The 20,954-nt window shown below is 45.4% G+C and overlaps 1 protein-coding gene across 3 annotated transcripts in view; it reads left to right on the forward strand.

The window, feature by feature from the left end:
• LOC124790607 (serine/threonine-protein phosphatase 2A 56 kDa regulatory subunit gamma isoform) overlaps positions 1-20,954 on the forward strand; it is a 322,070-nt gene that overhangs the window by 265,464 nt on the left and 35,652 nt on the right. For all 3 annotated transcript variants that reach the window (XM_047257796.1, XM_047257797.1, XM_047257798.1), the window contains one exon: positions 14,208-14,421. In XM_047257796.1, the coding sequence (XP_047113752.1) occupies positions 14,208-14,421 (214 nt within the window). The remainder of the gene's footprint in view (positions 1-14,207; positions 14,422-20,954) is intronic.

Raw genomic sequence — 20,954 nt, forward strand, 5'->3', positions numbered from 1 at the left:
AATCATGTCCTGAAATGAGATCCATTCTGTCTGAAACTTTTTAGTCACCCTCCCACTCTCTGAAATATTCTTTTCAGACTCTATGCTCCTGTACCCGTCTCCGTACCCTACGGCTCCTACTCCTGTGACCGTTAAAGCTGCAAGACTTGCCCTATGCACCCTCCTACCACCAGCTATAGCAGTCCTGTAACTGGCAAAACATATACTATCGAAGGGAGAGCCACCTGTGTAATGACACGTCAAATGCCAGCTGTTATATAGACACTTTCAGCCTTCTGCATCGGCATGACTGCCACCAAATTATCAACTAGGGTGAATGGGCATAGACAGAGGATATATACTGGCGGCATGCAATATTCTTTTACAAAGCATGCTCTGCAGCATGACAGTCATGACCTCAGTGCCTGTTTCACCACACACGCCATCTGGATTCTTCCCCCAGACAACAATGTCTCAGAACTCTGGAGGTGGGAACTAGTGTTATAACATGCCCTTTGCTCTCTCCATCCGCCTAGCCTTAATTTACCTTAATTTCTTCCGTTTCAGCATTTCTTCGCAGTAACTACTCTCTTCTTCACTCTGTTTTAGTTTTCTACATCTTTTATTGACTTGCTGTCTATTTTTCACTGCCCCTTCTCCCACCTCTGTTACGTAGATTGCTCTTAGATTTTTAATCTTATTAACTCGTGCATGATGTTTAAGTAGTAATCTTTGTTTTTGATATTACATGTCTCTTACCTTTAAGCTCTCAGATTTTCAAATATCGTCCAATGGAGTCCCCAACAATCAGTGTTTCCTGCTCATCCTGTGCGGTATGTCTCCCCGGATCCACGGTTCTGTGTCACTTTCTCAAAATCTACCCCTTTATCTAGGCCTCTCCTTTACCCCTCTTCCTTCCACTTCAACACTTCTGCCTGAAGAAGGAGCCTATGGTTCCGAAAGCTTGCCTAATTACAACCTTCTTTTGTGTGTGTGTGTGTGTGTGTGTGTGTGTGTGTGTGTGTGTGTGTGTGTGTGTGTGTGTGTGTGTTCTGCTGCGGCTTGCTGAGTAGATTTTTTTTCTCTCTCCAATTAAATTATTTAATATGACATGGCTATTATTTTGGTATGAGTTAAGTGCATTTGTGAAGCAATTGGGCCTGCCCAAGAGTAAACTTTTCTTTTTTATTTTTGACACAGTATGTGCTTAATTCGAAAATCTCTTGGGTGACAGAATGCTGGTCAGTACTTACTTCAAGGAGACACACAGTGCTCAGTACTGTTCTGAGGGGGGAGGGATTGGCACTACCAAGTTGTTGAAATTAATGGAAACTATTTTCCATAAGTAGACAAGTGGTTTCTTTTTACAGTATCAGATTTCTTGGAAGACTGTTAAGAAATCTGTCATTGAATCCTACTTGTCCCGCTTCAACCATTTAAATAAATAATTTTGGAACAACGCATCTTCCTTGCTCGGAGTTTGTAACGTGATCATTTTCACATTGCACATGCAGAGAAGATAATCAAATGTAATAACAGGTCTTAGCTACATTTTCTGTATAAATACACACAATTCCTCTTTATAGTCTTCTCATTTAAAACTAGTATCGAAGACATTGTCTGAACCGAGAATTTTTGCTGTCGTCTGTGATGTTATTTGAATATAAATAGTGATTGCGTATGTCTACCGTCCTTCAAGTCTACCCTCAATTCGTCAATTAATAAAACAGTGAGCTTATGCTTGCCAAAAACAGTGGATAACTTTCTTGTATTATTCACCTTGACAAGCTGCATATGCCTGTGAATATTAGAAACAGTTAACACTCAAAAGGTTTTAAAGCTGCAAAGAAACATATTGCGAAGAGCAGCCTGGTGCACGGTACGTGATGTATCGAGACATCCCAGTTTTAATTCAGTTAACACTTCAGTTGGAATAGAAAACGGTTGTCTTCTTTTGCAATATTCTTGCAATGTTCTTGACATTTTCAGCAATAACATGTCTGTGAAATCTGTCCCTATGTATTTGTGTACAAGCGCTGTTTTTCCAAGAGTAAAATCATTAGGCAAGGATGTTTCCCTATTTGTCTACCACAAGAAAATTGAACAATTTATTGGTATAAAATTACATAAGCGCAATGTTTTCTGTATAAATACACCCAGCTCCTTTTTATAGTCTTCCATCCATAAATAACGTCAAAAACGCAAGAAATTTGCTGTCCATCAATACATGCACATAGTTCGTGTTGCAGTGTCTCCGAAAAGAAGACCCCAGTTATCAGAGAGGTTGTTTCAGACTGTACTTGTGATATCCTGTAGTGCGTGCTGTGACCCTAAATTCCCACAAAACCTTCTCATTAAATAATTTTTGAAATTTGTGTAATGAGTTTTATTGTCTCTCGTCGGAGTGGAACGAGACTCAGTTTTGTTGACTATTGACTTATTTTTCTAAAACTTTTCTTACTAACAGGTACATGGGAGTGGTGATACGTGAATATAATGTACAGAATAAATTTCTTATTAAATAATTGAAGAATTCACAGTACAATCATCTTTTCTTTTTCTTTATACGGTAACAGGTTTCGGTTTTACAGTCAGTCAGATCTTAAGAGCGGTACGCAGAGGACTCAGTCATTAATTCTACTGAAGATCAAAGTGATTTCATTTTGAATCTCTTTGTGTCTGTATTAAGAGGGAATTTCATTCAGAAATTTTTAAAATGACAAGGTGGCAATTTAGCTGGCCAATCTTTCTTTGAAGTTGTCGAACTTCCAGTACAGGTGACACAAGGTAAAATAAATTAAGATTACAGTGTTAGTTCTTGAAGCTAGGTTCTTTTTTCAGGGCAGCAAAGAGAATAAGTGAGAGGAAGTGGTTCACTTGGACCCCAATCTTTAATACAAAGATGCGAGATATAGTGGGACATCAAAGGTAAACCAGTACACCAGCTCTGGAGTGAAAGTTCCCGTGTTCATAGTTGATAGAGACTGATATATAACCATACACAGAATGGAAGTCCAGGTTGGAATAACAGCAATATGGGAAGGATAGAGTGCTGCTCACCACATAGAGGTGGTGATGGTGAACTGCAGTTGAGCACAACGAAGAGAATACTAGAGTATATAAACTTTATGCAAAAGTTCTTCCTCAGAAATAGATCTCTCACAAAGCAACTCGCACACTCGTGGCTACTGTCTCCGGTTACTAAGGCCCCATAATGACCCACATCTGATTTGAGCAGCAATCTGTTAGGGTGAGTGGTGGAGTAGGGAGGATGCGTGGGGCAGGGAAAGGGAGGGGTAGCAAGGGAGGAATGGGGGAAGATGCTGGTAGTGCCTGTGGGAGTGTGCACGGACGTGGTGGGAGCAGAGTAGGGCTGCTATGTGCAGCATCGGTAGGCTGTGCTGGGAGGTAGGGAAAGGGGAAGGAAGTTTAGAGAAAAGGAAAGGGTTAGTAAGTGCACTAGCAGGATAGAAGGTTGTGTGTGTACCGCAGTGGAAGTGGGGAAGGAGACAGACAGGTGGAGGACAAGGATTAGCAAAGTTTGAGGCTAGAGGGATTATTGGAATGGAGGATATGTGATAGGGAGAGTTCCCACTCGCACAGGTTGGAAGAGCTGATGTCGGTGGGAAGGGTTCAGATTGTACAGACTGTGAAGCAGTTATCAGAGTGAAGCACATCGTGCTGGGCAGCATGTTCAGCAACTGGGTGGTCCAGCTCTCTCTTGGCTACAGTTTTCAGTTCTTAGTTTTCATACCCACATAGAAAGAGAGACAGTGGTTTAGTTTGTAGATCACATGGTTGCCTTCCTAGTTTAACCATGCCTTTGATGGGATGGGAAGTGGTTAACCCTTCCTTTGATGGGATGGCAGCTGTTGGGACAGGAGGTTCTATGGTTCTATGCGACCCTGCACCTCCTCCTCCAACTCTATCCTTTCTATACTGTTTTTGAATGCGTACTGTTGTAATAATAATGTACTAAAGCTGCTGCTTTTATAAATTTTTTATTTATCAGTACTCGTTTCGAGCAGTGGCTCGTTCTCAGACAGTATTGCCTAAAGCCCATTTTACACGGTAGAATTTTTTGTCTCAGTTGACTACTCGAGACAAGTGAATCTACTGCGCTGCCCCTGGCATTTTTTTCCCTCTCCTTATCTCCTTTTTCTCGAGTGGACATTTTTTGTATACACGTCAGTGCCGAAACTGCATTTGTTGCTAGAGCTGTCTGCTTTGCAGATGTGAGGCACTCTGCTTTTTAAGAAAAGATCAAAATACAGCAACAAAATGTAGGAATAAGAAATGATAATAAAGTGTATTAATGATGAAAATAAAATTGGTAGTGGATGTTTTTTCAGAGGCTGTGCTGGTAAATGCTTTACGCTCCTGAGAACTAAAAGAATTTGAAAAATTGTAATCCAAACATTTTGAAAGATATACATTCATTTGCTTGAAAAAATTTGTACTTGCAACTCGTCAAACAATGTGTAGAAGGCAATAAATAACATCATTTTACATTATTCTTTTTATCTTGTGTTCTTGGTAATCAAAGAACATTGAAAATTATTTTTTTCATCACATTATCCTGCATTTTTTACTGTTGAAATAATATTCATTGAAGCATGTTTACTTATCAGTGTTATTATAAATGCATAGTGTAGGATTCTTTTGTATAAAATGTAAATACCTTTTTGCTCTCTGATATTTCCTCTTTCATTTAAAACAGTAGTAGGGAAAATACCAAGAACCTTCTTAATGTGTCACGGAAACAAAGCAAGTAAGGCACTAAAGATTAAAATGACACAAAAGCACAAAATCCTATTTTTATAACAGAAATGAGTTCAGTCGGACTAGTGTAACTTACTGTATCTGCAGGCACCACCAAGTCCGTTGTTTCTGTGCATGCACAGTGTGCAACATACTCGGAAATTCAGAATTCCACACTCAGCACAATCAACAGAGCATTGATGTCATCATAGACACACTTGCAACTTGGTTGATTGCTGATTTATACAGGGATGAGAAGCAGACACATTTCGTGTAGTAGATTTTGACTAAAAAGTTGCTCATATAAAACAGGCCTTAAGAATGAGCCATTAACGAAACCAGTGGTGCTGCATTTGTCTGTCTATGAAGATGTGCAGAGTAGGCTAACCAACAGTTTTTGAAAAAGATGGTTTGTAAATGAGGCGTCATTCCCTCGACACCCCACCCACCAAAAAAAAAAAAAAAAAAAAAAAAAATAAGTAAATAAAAATCAGTCACATCCTTTGTAGAACAACTTTACGTGAGAAATAATTGATTAATAAAGAACAATAATACTATGTGAAGACTGGTTTGTACATTTTCAAACATCTACAATCACAAATTATCACTAACTCTAATAAAACTGTTTTTCCTAACTTCATACTGTATAACATGTTTAACAGATTTTAAATGAATTTATTCTTTAAAAAGCACACAGAAACTATTAACAGTAATCATTGTTATCAAACAATCCACTGTCACCAATATTCTCAGATTGAGTCATATTTAATGTTTCTATAACACCCGTCATGAAGTGGTGGAATGTAATTCAGTAATTCCTGTAAATCCTATAGCTTGGCAGGTTTTATAAGTCTTGGACGAAACTAGTAATGGAAGGCCTACCTGGTACTTCTTTTTTTCCCTAATATTTATAGTATCAATTTCTCCGTTACCATATTTAAAGAAAAACTAAAAAAGTGTAATCTGTCATAATTTTCAAAGATGTTAAATTACTTAATAAATCCTGCTGCCCAGGTCGGTCTGCCGCCATGCCTTATCTTGAAGAGGTTTTACAGTAAAAATCATATAGTGGAGGACCTGAGTTACATTTCATCCTATATTTTTCATTGTTTGATTTTACAATAATTAACACGTTAACTGCCCCTTCCTTTTAGCCCTTCACACTAAATACGCCATCCCACCTTTCTTTCCCCGGTGTGAGGGCATGGTTATGTCCATCCTTGATTTTCTTTGCCAAGCAGCGTTGTTCTCCTAGGTTTAACTACTTGAATTTCCTTTTGGAATTTAGGAATTGTTGGTTTGGGAGGCCTGTGACATTAGCTTCATACCAGCCAGGTTCCTTCCTCCCCCTCCCCCCCCCCCCCTTCTTCCCCCATTCCACCAATGGTGGCGGTGCTGGCATCCCAGTGCACATTGTGCTTCCGGCCCCCCCACTCCCCACTCCTCTGCTGTCCCGGTGTTCCTTTGGCCTCTTTGTTTGCCCATTTTCCCTTTTTCCCTTCCCATCACCTTAAATGTGGTGTTTGGGTTGGTTTTCCCTTAATTTCTGCCATCTTAAATCATGGGATCGGTGACCTCACTATTAGGCAATAACTCCCATCCCCTAGCAAACCAACAAATTACTCTACCAGCCCAGTTCAAAGGCAAATTTCCTTTTCCGTCTCATCCAGTCGTGGTACTACTGATCCCTCCAAAATATAATGTAGGGTTAAACCTCATCTCACTCAATATTATCCTGGTCTTGAATATATTAATCAGTTCCTTAGGCAGTGCTATGACTTACTAAAATCGTGCCTTTAAATGAGGTTGATTTTGCCCAACGCATCTAGAATAGCTTCACCTGCCCCCCACCCCCACCTACAATAGCCTCTGCAGATCCTATGTTGCTTCTGTGCTGCATGTCTATCCTCTTGCTATTCTTTTTCCCCCTCCCTTAGGGAACATAACTGGGGTTTCATATGGAATGTTCTGCATTGTCCATTGCTAACAAAAGAATAGTCTCATCACTGTTTTTCATTCCCTTTTCCTTCCTTTGTTTCCCTTCTCTTCTCATTCCCCTGCTTTGGCGTTTGTGGTTCCTCTTTCTCTTCTTCCTCCCTGTGCGCTCCTGACAGCCAGCCCATGCGTCTACATGTAACAGGTGACTGGGTAATGTGTAATTCCCAGCCCCAGGTCGACGGGTAGGGTTCACACGTACCCCCTGGTACAGGCCAGGCTGAGGGAGGGATGATTGCCTGAGCGGCTACCTTTCCAAATTGCAGATTGGTTCCTCTGTCAGGTGTTCAGGAGGTCTACCTGAGGTGTGAACAATCACCTAAGGCAGGTGTGCCCCCTTGTGACGAGGGCCTCAGATGGGAGGAGCACGCCATTGGAGACACTGGCAATGAGTCAGTCATCTTCACAATCAGCATCTACGAAACATAAACGGAATGAGGCTAACGATTTAAAGACCCTTCCAGCTGCACCACGGTTCCTCATGGTTTCAAGTGTTGAAGATGGGCAGTCCTTCACAACAGTAAATCTATTTATTATTCAGAAAGGTGTTGATGCAGTTGCCAGCCCTGTGAAATCCTGCTCTCATTTACAGAATGGCACTTTGCTTTTGAAGAATACTTTTGATTCTCAACATAATAACTGTTTGTCACCTCACTTCCCCAAGGCTGTCCTGTTCGTGTCGAGGCCCATAGAACTCTGAATTCTTCCCGTGGTGTTACATACACAAGGCTGCTTGACGGTCTGACCGAGACCAAAATCCAATCGTACATCTTTGATCAGGGTGTTGTTGCCATCCATCGGACGATGAAAAAGGTAGATTCCTCCTTAGTGCCCACCCGCACTCTTTTTCTCACCTTTGATTGATAGTGGTGCTTCCGTCAAAGACCCAAACAGTCTATGAAATTATCACAGTCTGACCGTACATTCCGAATCCAATATGCTGCTCCCAGTGTCATTGTTCCAACAACACTAGAATGTTTTGTCGTCACCCAGACAAATGTGTAACCTGTGGTAGGGATGCACACGAAGGCGATTGTCCACCCCCTTCTCCCCGCTGTATCAATTCGAATGGGGCCGTGCCACCTCCTCTCAGGATTGTACCGTATATCTTGATGAGTGGGCTCTCCAGGAGATCCGGGTAAAGGAAAAAAGTGCCTTGCCTAGTCACTTGTAAGTTGTCGGCTATTCAGAATAGCTGTGTTCTACCATCTGGCACATATAGTTCTGTTCTTGCTATTTCTCACTGCACGAAGGACAGCTCTGAGGTTGTGAAATCGCCCAGTGTCAAGGTAGCATCGCCATCCTCTCATCGAGCTGTGCAACGAGCCATCAAACACTTACCCTGAGGGGCAAAGCCACCAGCTACATAACCGGTAGGCCAAAAGGACAGGAGTAGTACTCCTGTGAAGACTTCCTATGTCCATCCATCCAGCCAACCAACATCTGAGTCTTCCTCTGGTAAACAGAAATGCTCAAAATCCAACGAAGGCAAATGGTCTTCTCCTTCACCAACTCGTAGATCCTCTTCGACAGTGTTGCCGTGCGATACCTTAGCCCGGCCACCTCTGTGTCGCCAGTATGCACTGTCAACTGTTGTTCTGCATGGGACTCCACACTGACAGCATGAGCGAGCTGATGCTTCTGTGGACCTCCTGCAGCAGGATTTTCCTGTTTCTGTGCCCTGTAGCAGCGAGTTTTCTCAGGCTGTCACTTGGCAGCCGCCGAGGTGACACCCCTTCATTTCTTCCTCGTGACTCTCCTTCGGTGGAACATTTGCAGCCTTTGGTCCCACAAAGAGTATTTACAGCTGCTTCTAGTATCGTAGCATCCCCTTGCACTCTACCTTCGAGAAACAAAATTGCATCCTCACGAGCACTTTGAGCTTTGACACTTCTTCCCGGTTCGTTTTAACCTTCCCCCTGAGGTCAGCATTCCATCTCACGGGGGTGTCATGCTGGTTACACAGAATGACATTCGTAGTCAACCCATCTCGCTAACTACCCGTCTTCGAGCTGTTGCAGTTCGCCTTTTCCTTCTGCACCTGACTTTTCCCCTGTATACCATTTATGTCCCTCCATCATTTGATGTCACTAGGGCAGATTTACTTCAGATTATTGGGCAGCTACATCACCCATTTCTGCTACTCGGTGATTTTAATGCGCATCATCCCATTAGGGGTTCTCTCGGAAGCTGTCAGAGGTGTGCCCTCATGGCTGATTTTTCTCAATCGACTCAACCTCTTCTGCCTGAACACTGGAGCAGCCACATTCCTTTCCACCTCCTCACATGCCTATTCCCACTTGGACTTATCCTTCTGCACTGCCCAGCTTGGCCATTGTCTTGAGTGGCCTGTTCTGTCTGGCACCTACTCGAATGACCGTTTCCCGTGTACTATCCGTTTGCTGACTTTACCCCACCTGCATTGCACACCCAAACGGCAGGTTACCAAGGGTGACTTGGGGCTTTTCTCCTCCCTGGCGACCTTCGAAGAATAAGATTTCCCCATTTGTGATTACCAGGTGGAAAGTCTCACAAACATTATACTTACTGCTGCGGAACATTCCATTCCTTTCACTTCATCTTTGTCACATCGGTGTCCCAGTCCCTCGGTGGATTGAGGCGTGCCGCGAAGCAATTCGTGTGCAGAGGCGTGCTCTCAGGGTTTGTATCTGTTATCCTACAATGGCAAACTGCATTCATTATAAACAGATGTGTGAAAAGTGTTGCGTTCTTTGGGATAGCAAAAAAGCTAGCTGGATTTCATTCTCTAGTTCTTTTAACAGTTCGACCCCTTCCACTGTCATGTCGGCCAACCTCTGAAGACTCTCTGGGAACAAGATCCATTTGCCAATTTCCAGCCTGACAATAGCAGACAATGTCATCGTGGACACTATTGTTATCTCCAACACCTCGGGCCACAATTTTGCGGAAATTTAAGCTCTTCGCACTATCGTCCTCTCTTCCTCCATCAGAAACGAGCGCAGGCAGCTCGGGCAATACTCTTGTCTTCTCAGAATCTTGAGTGCTACAATGCAGCCTTTACTATGAGGGAGCTAGGTCGTGCTCTCAGTTTATCCTGATCCTCTGCCGCAGGACCAAATGCCGTCCACATTCAGATGTTGCAGCACCTCTCTCGTGCGGGCAAGCACTTTCTGCTTAACACGTACAACTGCATCTGGGCATAGGGCACATTTCCCGGACATTGGCATGAAGCCAGTCGTACCCGTACCTCAGTCCGATAAGGTCAAAAACCTTCCTTCTAGCTACCGCCCCATCTCTCTGACCAGCTGTGTTTGCAAGGTGATGGAATGTACGATATATGCCTGGCTGGTACTGTGGCTCAAGTCTCGCAATTTACTAATGACTGCACAGTGTGGATTTTGAGCTCGCTGTTCTGTGGTTGACCGTCTCGTCACTTTGTCCACCTGTGTCAGGAATGGTTTTCTGCAGAAATCCCAGCCTGTGGCCGTGTTTTTCAGTGTGGAGAACACCTATGATTCCTGCTGGAGGACAGTAACCTCCGTACTCTTTATGAATTTTTAAAAGACTGAGTTTACAAGGTGTGTACGGGTTCTGCCTTGTCGGATACCTTTGTCCAGGAAGCGGATGTGCCTGAGCGTCGTCCTACTTGCTATCGCCATTAACCCTATAATGGCCTGTCTCCAGCCTGGCATCCTCGGCTCCCATTCTGTTGACAATTTTTCCATCTGTTGCAGTTCTCCACAGACTTGTCTCACTGAGCGGCGTCTTCAGTGATGTCTTTATCTTCTTTACTCTTGTAGCATTGACGATGGCTTTTGTTTTTCCACTGACAAAACTGTCTTTATGAATTTCTGGCGTTGCAATTGGTTTCTGCCACCATCTTTACATCTTGGGCCTGTTGCTCTTTCATTTGTTGAAAGTACAAAATTCCTAGCGCTCATGCTCTATAGGAAACACTCTTATTCCTCCCGTGTGTCTTTCCTGGCAGCCCGCTGTTTGCAGACCCTCAACGTCCTACGTTTCCTCTGTGGTACTTTCTGGGGGTGCAGATCAAACCACCCTCCTCCTTTTGTACTGGTCCTTTGTCTGTTTGAAACTAGATTATGAGTGCTTTGTTTATGCGTCTGCACATCCATCCCTCTTATGCTGTCTCAATACTATCTATCATTGTGGCATCTGTTCGGCCACTGGCGCCTTTTACACTAGCCTGGTTGAGAATCTGTATGCTGAAGCTGCTGAACTACCACTGTCCTACCACCGTGACTTTCTCCTCAGCAGGTATGCATCCCATTTGTCTGCCATGTGTGACCACCCGTCCTAGGCCTCCTTCTTTGACGATTCCTTTGATCACCAGTATAGGGCATGTCCCTCTACTCTGTTACCTCCTAGAGTCCGCATTTGGCACTCTCTCCGGCGGCTTAACGTCACACTGCCTGCAGCTTTCCCTGTGGGTGTGAACCCTTCACCACCTTGGCTTCGTGAAGTGGCCTATGTTAACCTCGGCCTTCTTTCGCTTCCTAAGGACAATACTCCTGCCTTGGTCTATTGCCTCCAGTTTCACAACCTTCACACGGAACTTCGCAATAGTACCTTTGCACTGATGGCTCTCGTGGGGTCTGATGTGCATTCGTCATTGGTGCCAACATTTTTTTATATCGGCTTTCGGCACACTGCTCAGTAGGTTACGTATTGGGCTTTGCCTTTTTAGCCATTGTCATTTGTTAAGTGGCACTCTTCTCCCACATTGTACACACACCGCCCAAGCTTTAACTGTCTGCCACTTACTGATGGAATGCCCAGTTTTTAACCGTTTACATTCCTGCTTGGGTCTGCTGTCTGAGGTATTGACTGTTTAAGCAAATGATGCATGGGCTGTCAACCGTGTTTTACTTTTTAACCATCATAGCAATATGGCGGAGGCCATTTAGTTTTTGGTTTTGGACCTCCATTTCTGTATGGTGTCCTTTGTACCCATTTCTCCACATCCCTGTTCTTAGCTGTCTTGTCTTACGTCAATTGGGATTGACATACAGTCATTTTTTAGCTCCTCTCTGTCTTTGTGGTCTATAGTTTTGACTTGGCACTTATGTTCCCAGATGTTTTTGTGCCCTAGAAGCAAAGCAATAATCACCATCATCATTGCAACTTTTTTTGTGTATTTGATTATGCAATATATGTTCCATGGCTCAATAATAGTATAATAATAATAATAGTGTGTAGGCACTAATGATCCAATAGTTGGGTGTCGTAAATGATAACAAATGATAAAACATTATCTTTCAGTTGCTATAAAATATAATACATAGATTTTTAACACACAGTTGTGTGAAGGGTGTCATTCTGCTTCTAAAATAGACATGTAAATGCTATTAAAGAATGTCAAGTTTCTAGGTTTGAGGATATATGGTAAGAACCCATGCAACTCATATTCATGAACTAGTGAAATTTAATGTAATTAATTTCATTACCAGAACAGGTAATCCAAGCCAACATTTATAGCATTTGTTGATTTAGTAACTATGGAAATACAATCTTTCCAGTTGTGAATTTATCAGGAATGAAATTTGTGGAGTGAAACATTATCTACAATTGTACAAAAATCAGACTGCAGGTGTAGAAGTAGGACAACGTGAAAGGGGGTGCAGTATTTCAGAAGGGAGGGAGACAATGTAGTATCTTACCCCTATCCCACTCCCACCTGCAAGTGAGGGAGACAGTGTATCATCCTACCATCCACTCCCACTCATACTCACACATGTGCACACACACATACGCACATTATTCAGTCTGTACGTTGAGCAAACAGTAAAGGAAACCAAGGAGTAGATTGGAAAAGTAATTGAAGGTGTGAGAGAAGCAGTAGAACTACAGAACCACAGACAAACTATAAAGATTTTGTCAGAGAAAGTGAGATACTGGAAAGCTCAGTTTAATGGACTGGATGGAGTCACAGTGTTTGAAGAAATTGGGCTGTCTCACTGTAGAATTCCCACAGTTTTCCTCAATCATTTCGGCCAGAGAGAGGCAACATTCCTTTGCTGAGGCTGTGCCAGCTTTGGGCCTCTTGTTTCACCTTCCTTTTCTTGTTCACCTCTTGGTACACATTGTCTGATATATAGGTGTCATTGCCGTAGCCTATGCTGTATCCTGTCATTAGGTGCTTAAATAGGAAAACATGCTGAAATTTCCATATATATATTAATAATAAATATTTAGTGAAAAGCTGTTAGGATATGAGATGAGATTTCCACAAGACTTATGTGCCATTTGCATTTTCTTTTGCTACCCTTGACAATATAAACTGCACAGACACTCCTCAGATTTGCTGTGGAAAAATGAACTATGCCTACTGTTCAATGCACATGTCATGTAATTTTGCAAGCACATCTGCAGAGCATATTGTGATCATTAATAATACATTTGAGGAAAAATGATGCTTGTGATATATCAGTTCAGGTAGTAATCTTCTGTTATAAGATATAAAATTTTGCACATGACATATATTTTGTCAGTCCAGTTTTTGTGGATACTCCTCATTAATGCCCGTAGTGATAACAAAGTTTCTTAATAAGTCATGAATATGATACGGCCACTTTGTTGGCTCATATTTGTGAAACATGAAATTCACCAGACACACAATGAAAATGTTTGTTTGTGATCTAATAGTGGTAGTAAATGTTCCTATTGTTAGCAACACTTTTATTTCAGAAGGTTTAACTCAGTGCAGTATAGTATTTATTCAGCTGACCAAACAGTAAGAATTCATGACTGATGTTAAGTGTTCATAATTAAAATACTCACATTTTTCTATTCTTCTCTTGCAGTATTGAAGTCTCTGTAGCTACTGCTAACATGTTAATGCCAATGCATTTATATTTTCATGCTTTTATTTGATACTCTATGAGATTCATAAACTATTGTCAGAAGGATTGCCCGTCTTTGGGATGATAAATCAGTGTTTGTAGTTTATTGATTAATCATTCTTTCTTCTGCTAGTGTATCACAGTAATTGTGTTCTTTGTTTCACATTATTCTTAATGGATACTTTCTACACATTTGTAGTCCACTGTCTTATTCTTCAGCATGTACCAAAAGACTGGCACCTCATTGCTGTTGTGTCTGGTGTTCAGGGTAACAGTGACCCTGCTGCATTTGGATTACATGCATGTGGAAGTTGTTGACTTTCTCTGTTTCTGTGATGCAAAAATATACCGATGTACGTAGGGTCATAAAGGGGCGTGGGCGACGGGGGGTATATTGGATGGTACAGTTATTATAGGGCCAGCGACGAAGTTTTGTGGTGTCAAACTTGGCGTAAGATAAAATTTCTTGGTGAGACTGAGCCAAAATATGTTGCAGTGAAACTTAATCCATTAATAACATTTATACAGTAACAGATGGTAAGTCAAACATACGTTTGTTAAGTTTGTACATGTTTTCTTATTTATAGATAGTTGTTAAATAGTAGAACTTCTGTATTTTGTTGACAGCATTATCAACGGTTTTGCACTGCCTCTGAAGGAGGAGCACAAAATCTTCCTGTTGAAGGTCCTGCTGCCTTTACACAAGGTGAAGTCGTTGTCTGTGTACCACCCACAGCTGGCCTACTGCGTGGTGCAGTTCCTGGAGAAGGATGCGTCCCTCACGGAGCCAGTCATAAGGTCGCTCCTCAAGTTCTGGCCCAAGACACATTCACCAAAGGAGGTAAAATTTATTGTACATTATCTTAATTTGATAGTGATATTTTTAAACTACAAATTGTAAATTGCTATAGTTAGCATTACTTTTTGGAAGTAGGTGTTAGTCTATGCAAAGCAGTGTTGGTGAAATTTATTTATGAAGATGGCAGTGGATTCTGATATGCTGAGTGTCCCCCGCCCCCCCCCCCCCCTCCCTGCCCACTCACACACCTTTCAGGCTTCCGAATTTTCTATGACAGACAATTCATGAAGCATTTGCAGTGTGCGCTTCTTTTCAGTTGTGTTGTATGTGAGGATTAGGGGTGTACAGGGATATGTTGTAGGAAACCTGTCTATGGACTACGTTGGGGAATACTGTCTTGTCCTTTAAGGTCTTCATGAGACAGACAGCATACTGGACTAGGGAATTCTCGTCACAGAAGATGTGCTGTCCATGGTTGGCCGGTCTGTATACTAGCAATTTTTTTTGTTGTCGAAGCATGACAGCAATAAAAATCAAAATACAAGTGAAGTAACACTGTTCACGTTTACGTCGCACTTCACTTAGCGTAGACCGGGACTGTGTCCTAGGCAGGCCCGATGTTAACTGACTGGGCACGGCCCGTGCTGCCGGAGTTGTTGTTGTTGTCATGCCGGCAGAGGTCGCGTCCGAATTCTCGCGTGCCCTCTGGTGGACGGCACTCTACTTGCGGCAACTACCGTCCGTGACGCGCCGTGCCAATGTGCGCCTCCCGCGATCTTTCTGGTGGCTACTACACTCCTCCCCCTTCAGGGGGTGAAGCCACTGTGATCCACTGCGTCGGAAGGTCGAGCGTCGGGCAGGAGCGATGACCTCCACATCCATTGGATGGCCGGAGTCGAGGGGATCTGCCAACCCTCGAGCTGGAACCTTCGAATACGGCTGGAAGTGACCCACACGAAGAGGCCCCCGTCGTCCCACAACCGGAGCTCGGGACAGAACGGGTGACAAGCTGTTGAACTCCGGATCCTGTTCCACCTCGGGAGGGGCAAGACCCAGGGGCGGGGACGAAGGGGAAGGGACGACCACAGGTGAACTAGCCCCCTGAGAAACTGGGCCTGCTAGGGGGCCGGCTCTCGCTGGGGCATCTCGAATGATGGCGATGCCGGTGCTGGAGCTACTGGAGGCTGCCAAGGCTGAGAACCATCGCAGTACGGCAGAGTCACAGTGGGGAGAGGAGGTAACGTCCCCTGTGAAACCAATACAGGTGCCGGCAATGGGGAAGCCGGTGTCCGAGAGGTCAGAGGGTGGGTGCCCGAACGTGGACGTAGCTGATTTTGGTGACGACGTACCACCCGATCCCCCGCCTGCAAGGTATAGAGCCGGCGGCCATTGCGGCGCAGGACCACCGCCGGTATCCAACGGGGATTGCGACCAAACCCACGGGCCCAGACCGGCATACCCAGTGGAAAGCCAGGTACTCCGTTTTGTGAAGACTGGCGAGGACCAGGTCGGAGGAGGTGCAGCAGAGTCCTAGGTTGACGCCCATGGAGGAGCTCTGCGGGGCTGCGGTCGCCCATTGGTGTGGTCCGGTATGCCGTCAAGAAAAACGTTAAGGCTTCCTCTGCAGGAAATTCGTGCACATACTTTTTCACCTGCGTCTTAAATGTGCGCACCATGCGCTCGGCATCCCCATTCGACTGTGGATGGAAGGGGGGAGAGCAAACGTGCCGAATACCGAAGCGCCTACAAAAATCCTGGAAGGTCTGCGAAATAAACTGCGGTCCATTGTCTGAGACCAGGGTGATTGGCAGACCTTCCACAGAAAAGATTTTTGCTAGTGCCTGGATTGCAACTTCTGAAGTGGTTGAGGAGCAGCGAACCACATATGGGAATCGTGAATAAGCATCAATGACAATGAGCCAAAAGCCATTGAGAAAAGGGCCCGCAAAATCGATGTGAACACATTCCCATGCTTGGGTTGCCGGCGGCCATGAAGAGAACGCTGCCCTGGGAGATGCTTGTTGGCTCGCACACTGGGAACAGGCGGACACCAAGTGCTCAATTTCTCTGTCAATACCGGGCCAGTACACATGTCTACGAGCCAAGGTTTTAGTACGGGAAACATCCCAGTGCCCCGCATGTAATAACGTGAGGACCTCCCTTCGTAAACCTGCGGGAACAACCACGCGAGGAGCTGTATCATCGTAAGCCAGAAGGAGAACTCCTTCCAAGACCAAGAGGCGGTCTCGTAGAAGAAAATAATTACGAAGAGGGTCCGAGGCCCGGCCCGGAGGGCGGGAGGACCACCCCTGCTGAATGAGGCGAACTACTTGCCGGAGAACCGGGTCAGCCGCCGTTTCCCTGGCAACTCGAGAACCAGTGATCGGGAAGCCATCAACTGCTTGGCGGGATGCCACATCCAAATGAAAACACATAATCTCCTCTCAATCGAACGTAGGATCCGGGCCCACCGGAAGACGGGAAAGAGCGTCTGCATTGGCATGCTGTCCTGTAGGGCGAAAATGAATGTCATAATGGTACTTAGAGAGGAACAAGGCCCAGCGCTGTAGTCTGTGGGCAGCCCTATCCGGAATCTGAGAGGTGGGGCCGAATAACGATATTAACGGCTTATGGTCAGTGATTAACTGAAACTTCGTGCCATACAAGAAAGGGTGAAACTTGGTAACAGCGTAGACAATGGCCAAAGCCTCTTTTTCCACCTGGGAGTAATGGGCCTGCGCGGGACTAAGCGTTTTCTACGCAAACGCCAGAGGTTGCTCGGAACCATCTGCGTTGCGATGGGCCAGGACCGCCCCCACCCCATACTGCGAAGCATCTGTAGCCAGGACCAACGGCTTCAACGGCTTATGTGGATCAAAAGTAGCCAAACAAGGGGCTGACGTGAGGAGGCCCTTCAACGAGGTGAACGCTCGCTCGCATGCAGGCGACCAATCAAAAGGAACACCCTTGTGCAGAAGGCAGTACAGGGGGTGGGCTATAGTGGAAGTCCTGGGAATGAATTGGTGGTAATAGGCTATCTTGCCTAAAAAAGCTTGTAACTCTTTCAGCGAAGTGGGTCGAGGAAGGTTGACGATACCTTGGACCAAACTTCCTAGTGGCTGGATGCCGTGCCGAGATATGGTGTAGCCCACATACTCAATGGACGTTTGGAAGAAGGTTGACTTATGCAGGTTGCAACGCAAGCCCACAGACCGGAATTTGAGAAAGAGGGTGCGAAGGTTGTGCAAGTGGTCCTTCATGCTGCGGCCTGTGACAATTATGTCATCCCGGTAATTAATACAATGAGGGATTGTCAACGTGACATGTTCAAGATAACGCTGGAATATCGCCGGAGCACTGGATATTCCAAAAGCCAACCGCTGGTATTGGTAAAGGCCAAACGGGGTGTTGACAACCGCCAGCCGTTTGGAGTCCTCATCAAGCGGTATCTGATGATACGCCTCCGACAGATCGATTTTCGAAAAATAGCGGCCTCCCGCCACGGCGGAGAACAATTCATCAGCACAAGGCCACAAAGACGTAATTTTCCCGAGGGCTTCTTGACAATAACGAGGGGCGAAGCCCACTCACTGGAAGAAATGGGAAGAACGACCCCTAGGGCTGTCAGACGGTCTAGCTCTTCCTTTACCTGAGGGCGGAGAGCCAAGGGGATCTGCCTCGCGCGTAGAAAACGCGGGTGAGCCGACGCCTTCAACGTGAAGTGAGCTTCAAAATCTGAAACACGCCCCAGGCCCTCCTCAAAAATATCTGGAAAGTCTGAGATCAAAGATTCCAATGAGTGATAGGGAACGTCTTCGGAGACCAACTGTATGGTGTCAGCGATAGAAAAACCGAAAGCTTGAAAGGCATCCAGGCCCAAAAGGTTAGCGGAGCTCGCATCACGGACAACAATAAAAGTAATAGGCCGAGTGACTGATTTGTAAGTCACGTCGGTAGTGAATTGAACCAGTAGGGGAATGAACTGTTTACCATAACCGCGTAGACGCCGGTAAACTGGCGCCAACAGGGGCGATCCAAGGTCGGAATAAGTTTGTGCATTCAACAACGAAACTTACGCACCTGTATCTACTTGCAGTTGTAACCGGCGCGACCGAACCGACAACTCGATAAAGAGTTTGCGTGCCAATGCGTCAGGAGCCTGGCCTGATGAAACTTCCTGAATGTCAACGTCCACGTCCTCTGTACTTGCTTCCTTCGATGCTTTTGAGGCTGAGCGGCAAACTTTAGCAATGTGACCTTTTTTATTACATTTGCGACAAACGGCCAAACGCTGGGGGCACTCTGACCGATCGTGATGTATATAGCACAACGCACAGGACTGATGTATATAGCACAACGCACAGGACGGCAACAAGGGCCGGCGGCTGGAAGTCTGTTTACGCGCCGTGCGGGAGCGGCCGTAACGGCCGGATTGTACCGCTCGCACGTCGTCCACCCCGGACACAGTGGACGCGGCCGCGCCGCCCTGAACCTCCGCGACGTCGCACCACGCGTCCAGCTGTTGACCTGCTGCGTGAGAGACTTCATACGATTGAGCAATGGACAGGACTTCCTCGAGGGTAGGGTCTTCTAACTGCAGGGCCCGTTGCCGGACCTCCCTATCAGGGGCCGAACGAACAATGACGTCGCATACCATAACGTGGGCATACGACTCTCGCGACTGCTCCGTGACAAAATGACACTTGCGACTAAGACCGTGCAGGGTAGCGGCCCACGCCCGGTAAGACTGATGGGGCTGTTTCTTGCATTGATAGAACTCGACCCTAGCCGCCACAACATGCGTGCAGCGGCGATAATATGAAGACAGCAATGAACACAATGCGTCAAAAGACAAGGACGAGGGTTCCTGCAACGGCGCTAGTTGCCACAAAACTTGATACAGCGAGGGAGATATCCAAGACAAGAAGAGAGCACGACATACCTCCGCATCGGCAACATGAAACGCCTGGAAATGCTGCCGAAGGCGATGTTCATATGCGTCCCAATCCTCCGCAGTCTCGTCATACGGGGGAAAGGGAGGAGGGAACTGCGCCGGAGCAGACGGCATGGAGAGCAACGCCGGAAGCACTTGTTTCATGGTGGCCATGCGTTCCGTCTGCTGCGCAACCAATACTCGCACCAAATCCTCCATGCCGTGGAGAAACTGCGAAACTGGAACGACGACGCAACACGCGAAAGAACGACCCTACTCGTCGCCAATTGTTAAGTAACACTGTTCACGTTTACGTCGCACTTCACTTAGCGTAGACCGGGACTGTGTCCTAGGCAGGCCCGATGTTAACTTACTGGGCACGGCCCGTGCTGCCGGAGTTGTTGTTGTTGTTGTCATGCCGGCAGAGGTCGCGTCCGAATTCTCGCGTGCCCTCTGGTGGACAGCACTCTACTTGCGGCAACTACCGTCCGTGACGCGCCGTGCCAATGTGCGCCTCCCGCGATCTTTCTGGTGGCTACTACAACAAGTGCAGTAGATGATTGGTGGGGTGATATGGATATCAGAGAGGTGGCGATTGACATCCAGATAGGTGGCTTAGGAGGACCAGGTGTAGTGAATGGGAGAGGAGTTATTGAGGCTGTTGTTAAATAAGAGTAGGGTGTCTTGGACCTGGACCCAGGTCAGGATGACATCAAAATCAAACCATACAAGGGGTTTGGTGTTTTTTTGAGGCTTCCTCTGGATGGTCCATAAAAAGGTTGTCTTGTCACAAATTTATTCGTATACCTTACCTGTAAAGTAGAGTAGTTATGTGTCAGCATGTAATTAAATAGACTATAAATAATTATGTGACAAGTTTGGTGTCTGGATGATACCAAGAGTAGTTCACTAAGAGCCGAGTAGCCTTTAGCAGTATCTACATTATGATAGTTGTCATTCCTTCCGCACAAAGAAACTGATCCGCATGTATTCCGTCTGCCCGCGGGTGTCACATCTGCTGTGATAAGAATCATCTGCCGGGTACCATCTGGTCTCACTATATCTTAAACACTGTTGATAGTTTATTTCTTTGTCATGTTCTGTGGTGCCATAAGAGGTAATGGGTCATTACATAGCTTAGATAATGCTGATTAAAATATATATAAACAAGGAACTGAGTAGTTAACAAAACCGACCGAGGTGGCGCAGTGGTTAGACACTGGACTCGCATTCGGGAGGACGACGGTTCAATCCCGCGTCCGGCCATACTGATTTAGGTTTTCCACAATTTCCCTAAATCGCTCCAGGCAAATACTGGGATGGTTCCTTTCAAAGGGCACAGCCGACTTCCTTCCCCGTCCTTCCCTCATCCGATGAGACCGATGACCTCGCTGTCTGGTCTCCTTCCCCAAACCAACCAACCGAGTTAATAAAACATGATAAAGAGTTTGTGAATGAATAAGGCATTATAGAGAAGCTCTCAGCTGCATTCAGCTCCTGACAGAACAGTAGTAGTGTGCCACAGAGAAACTTCCCAATGCTAGAGGTTCATCACTCACTGTACCAGTCTTTCCTTCTCATCCTGTCTAGTCTCTCTCCCCAGGCCTGGGGTTCTGGGTGACTTTTCTAAACTGTACTCCTT

Source organism: Schistocerca piceifrons, chromosome 1 (genome assembly GCF_021461385.2).
Source record: "Schistocerca piceifrons isolate TAMUIC-IGC-003096 chromosome 1, iqSchPice1.1, whole genome shotgun sequence".
In the NCBI taxonomy this organism is placed as follows: Eukaryota; Metazoa; Arthropoda; class Insecta; order Orthoptera; family Acrididae; genus Schistocerca; species Schistocerca piceifrons.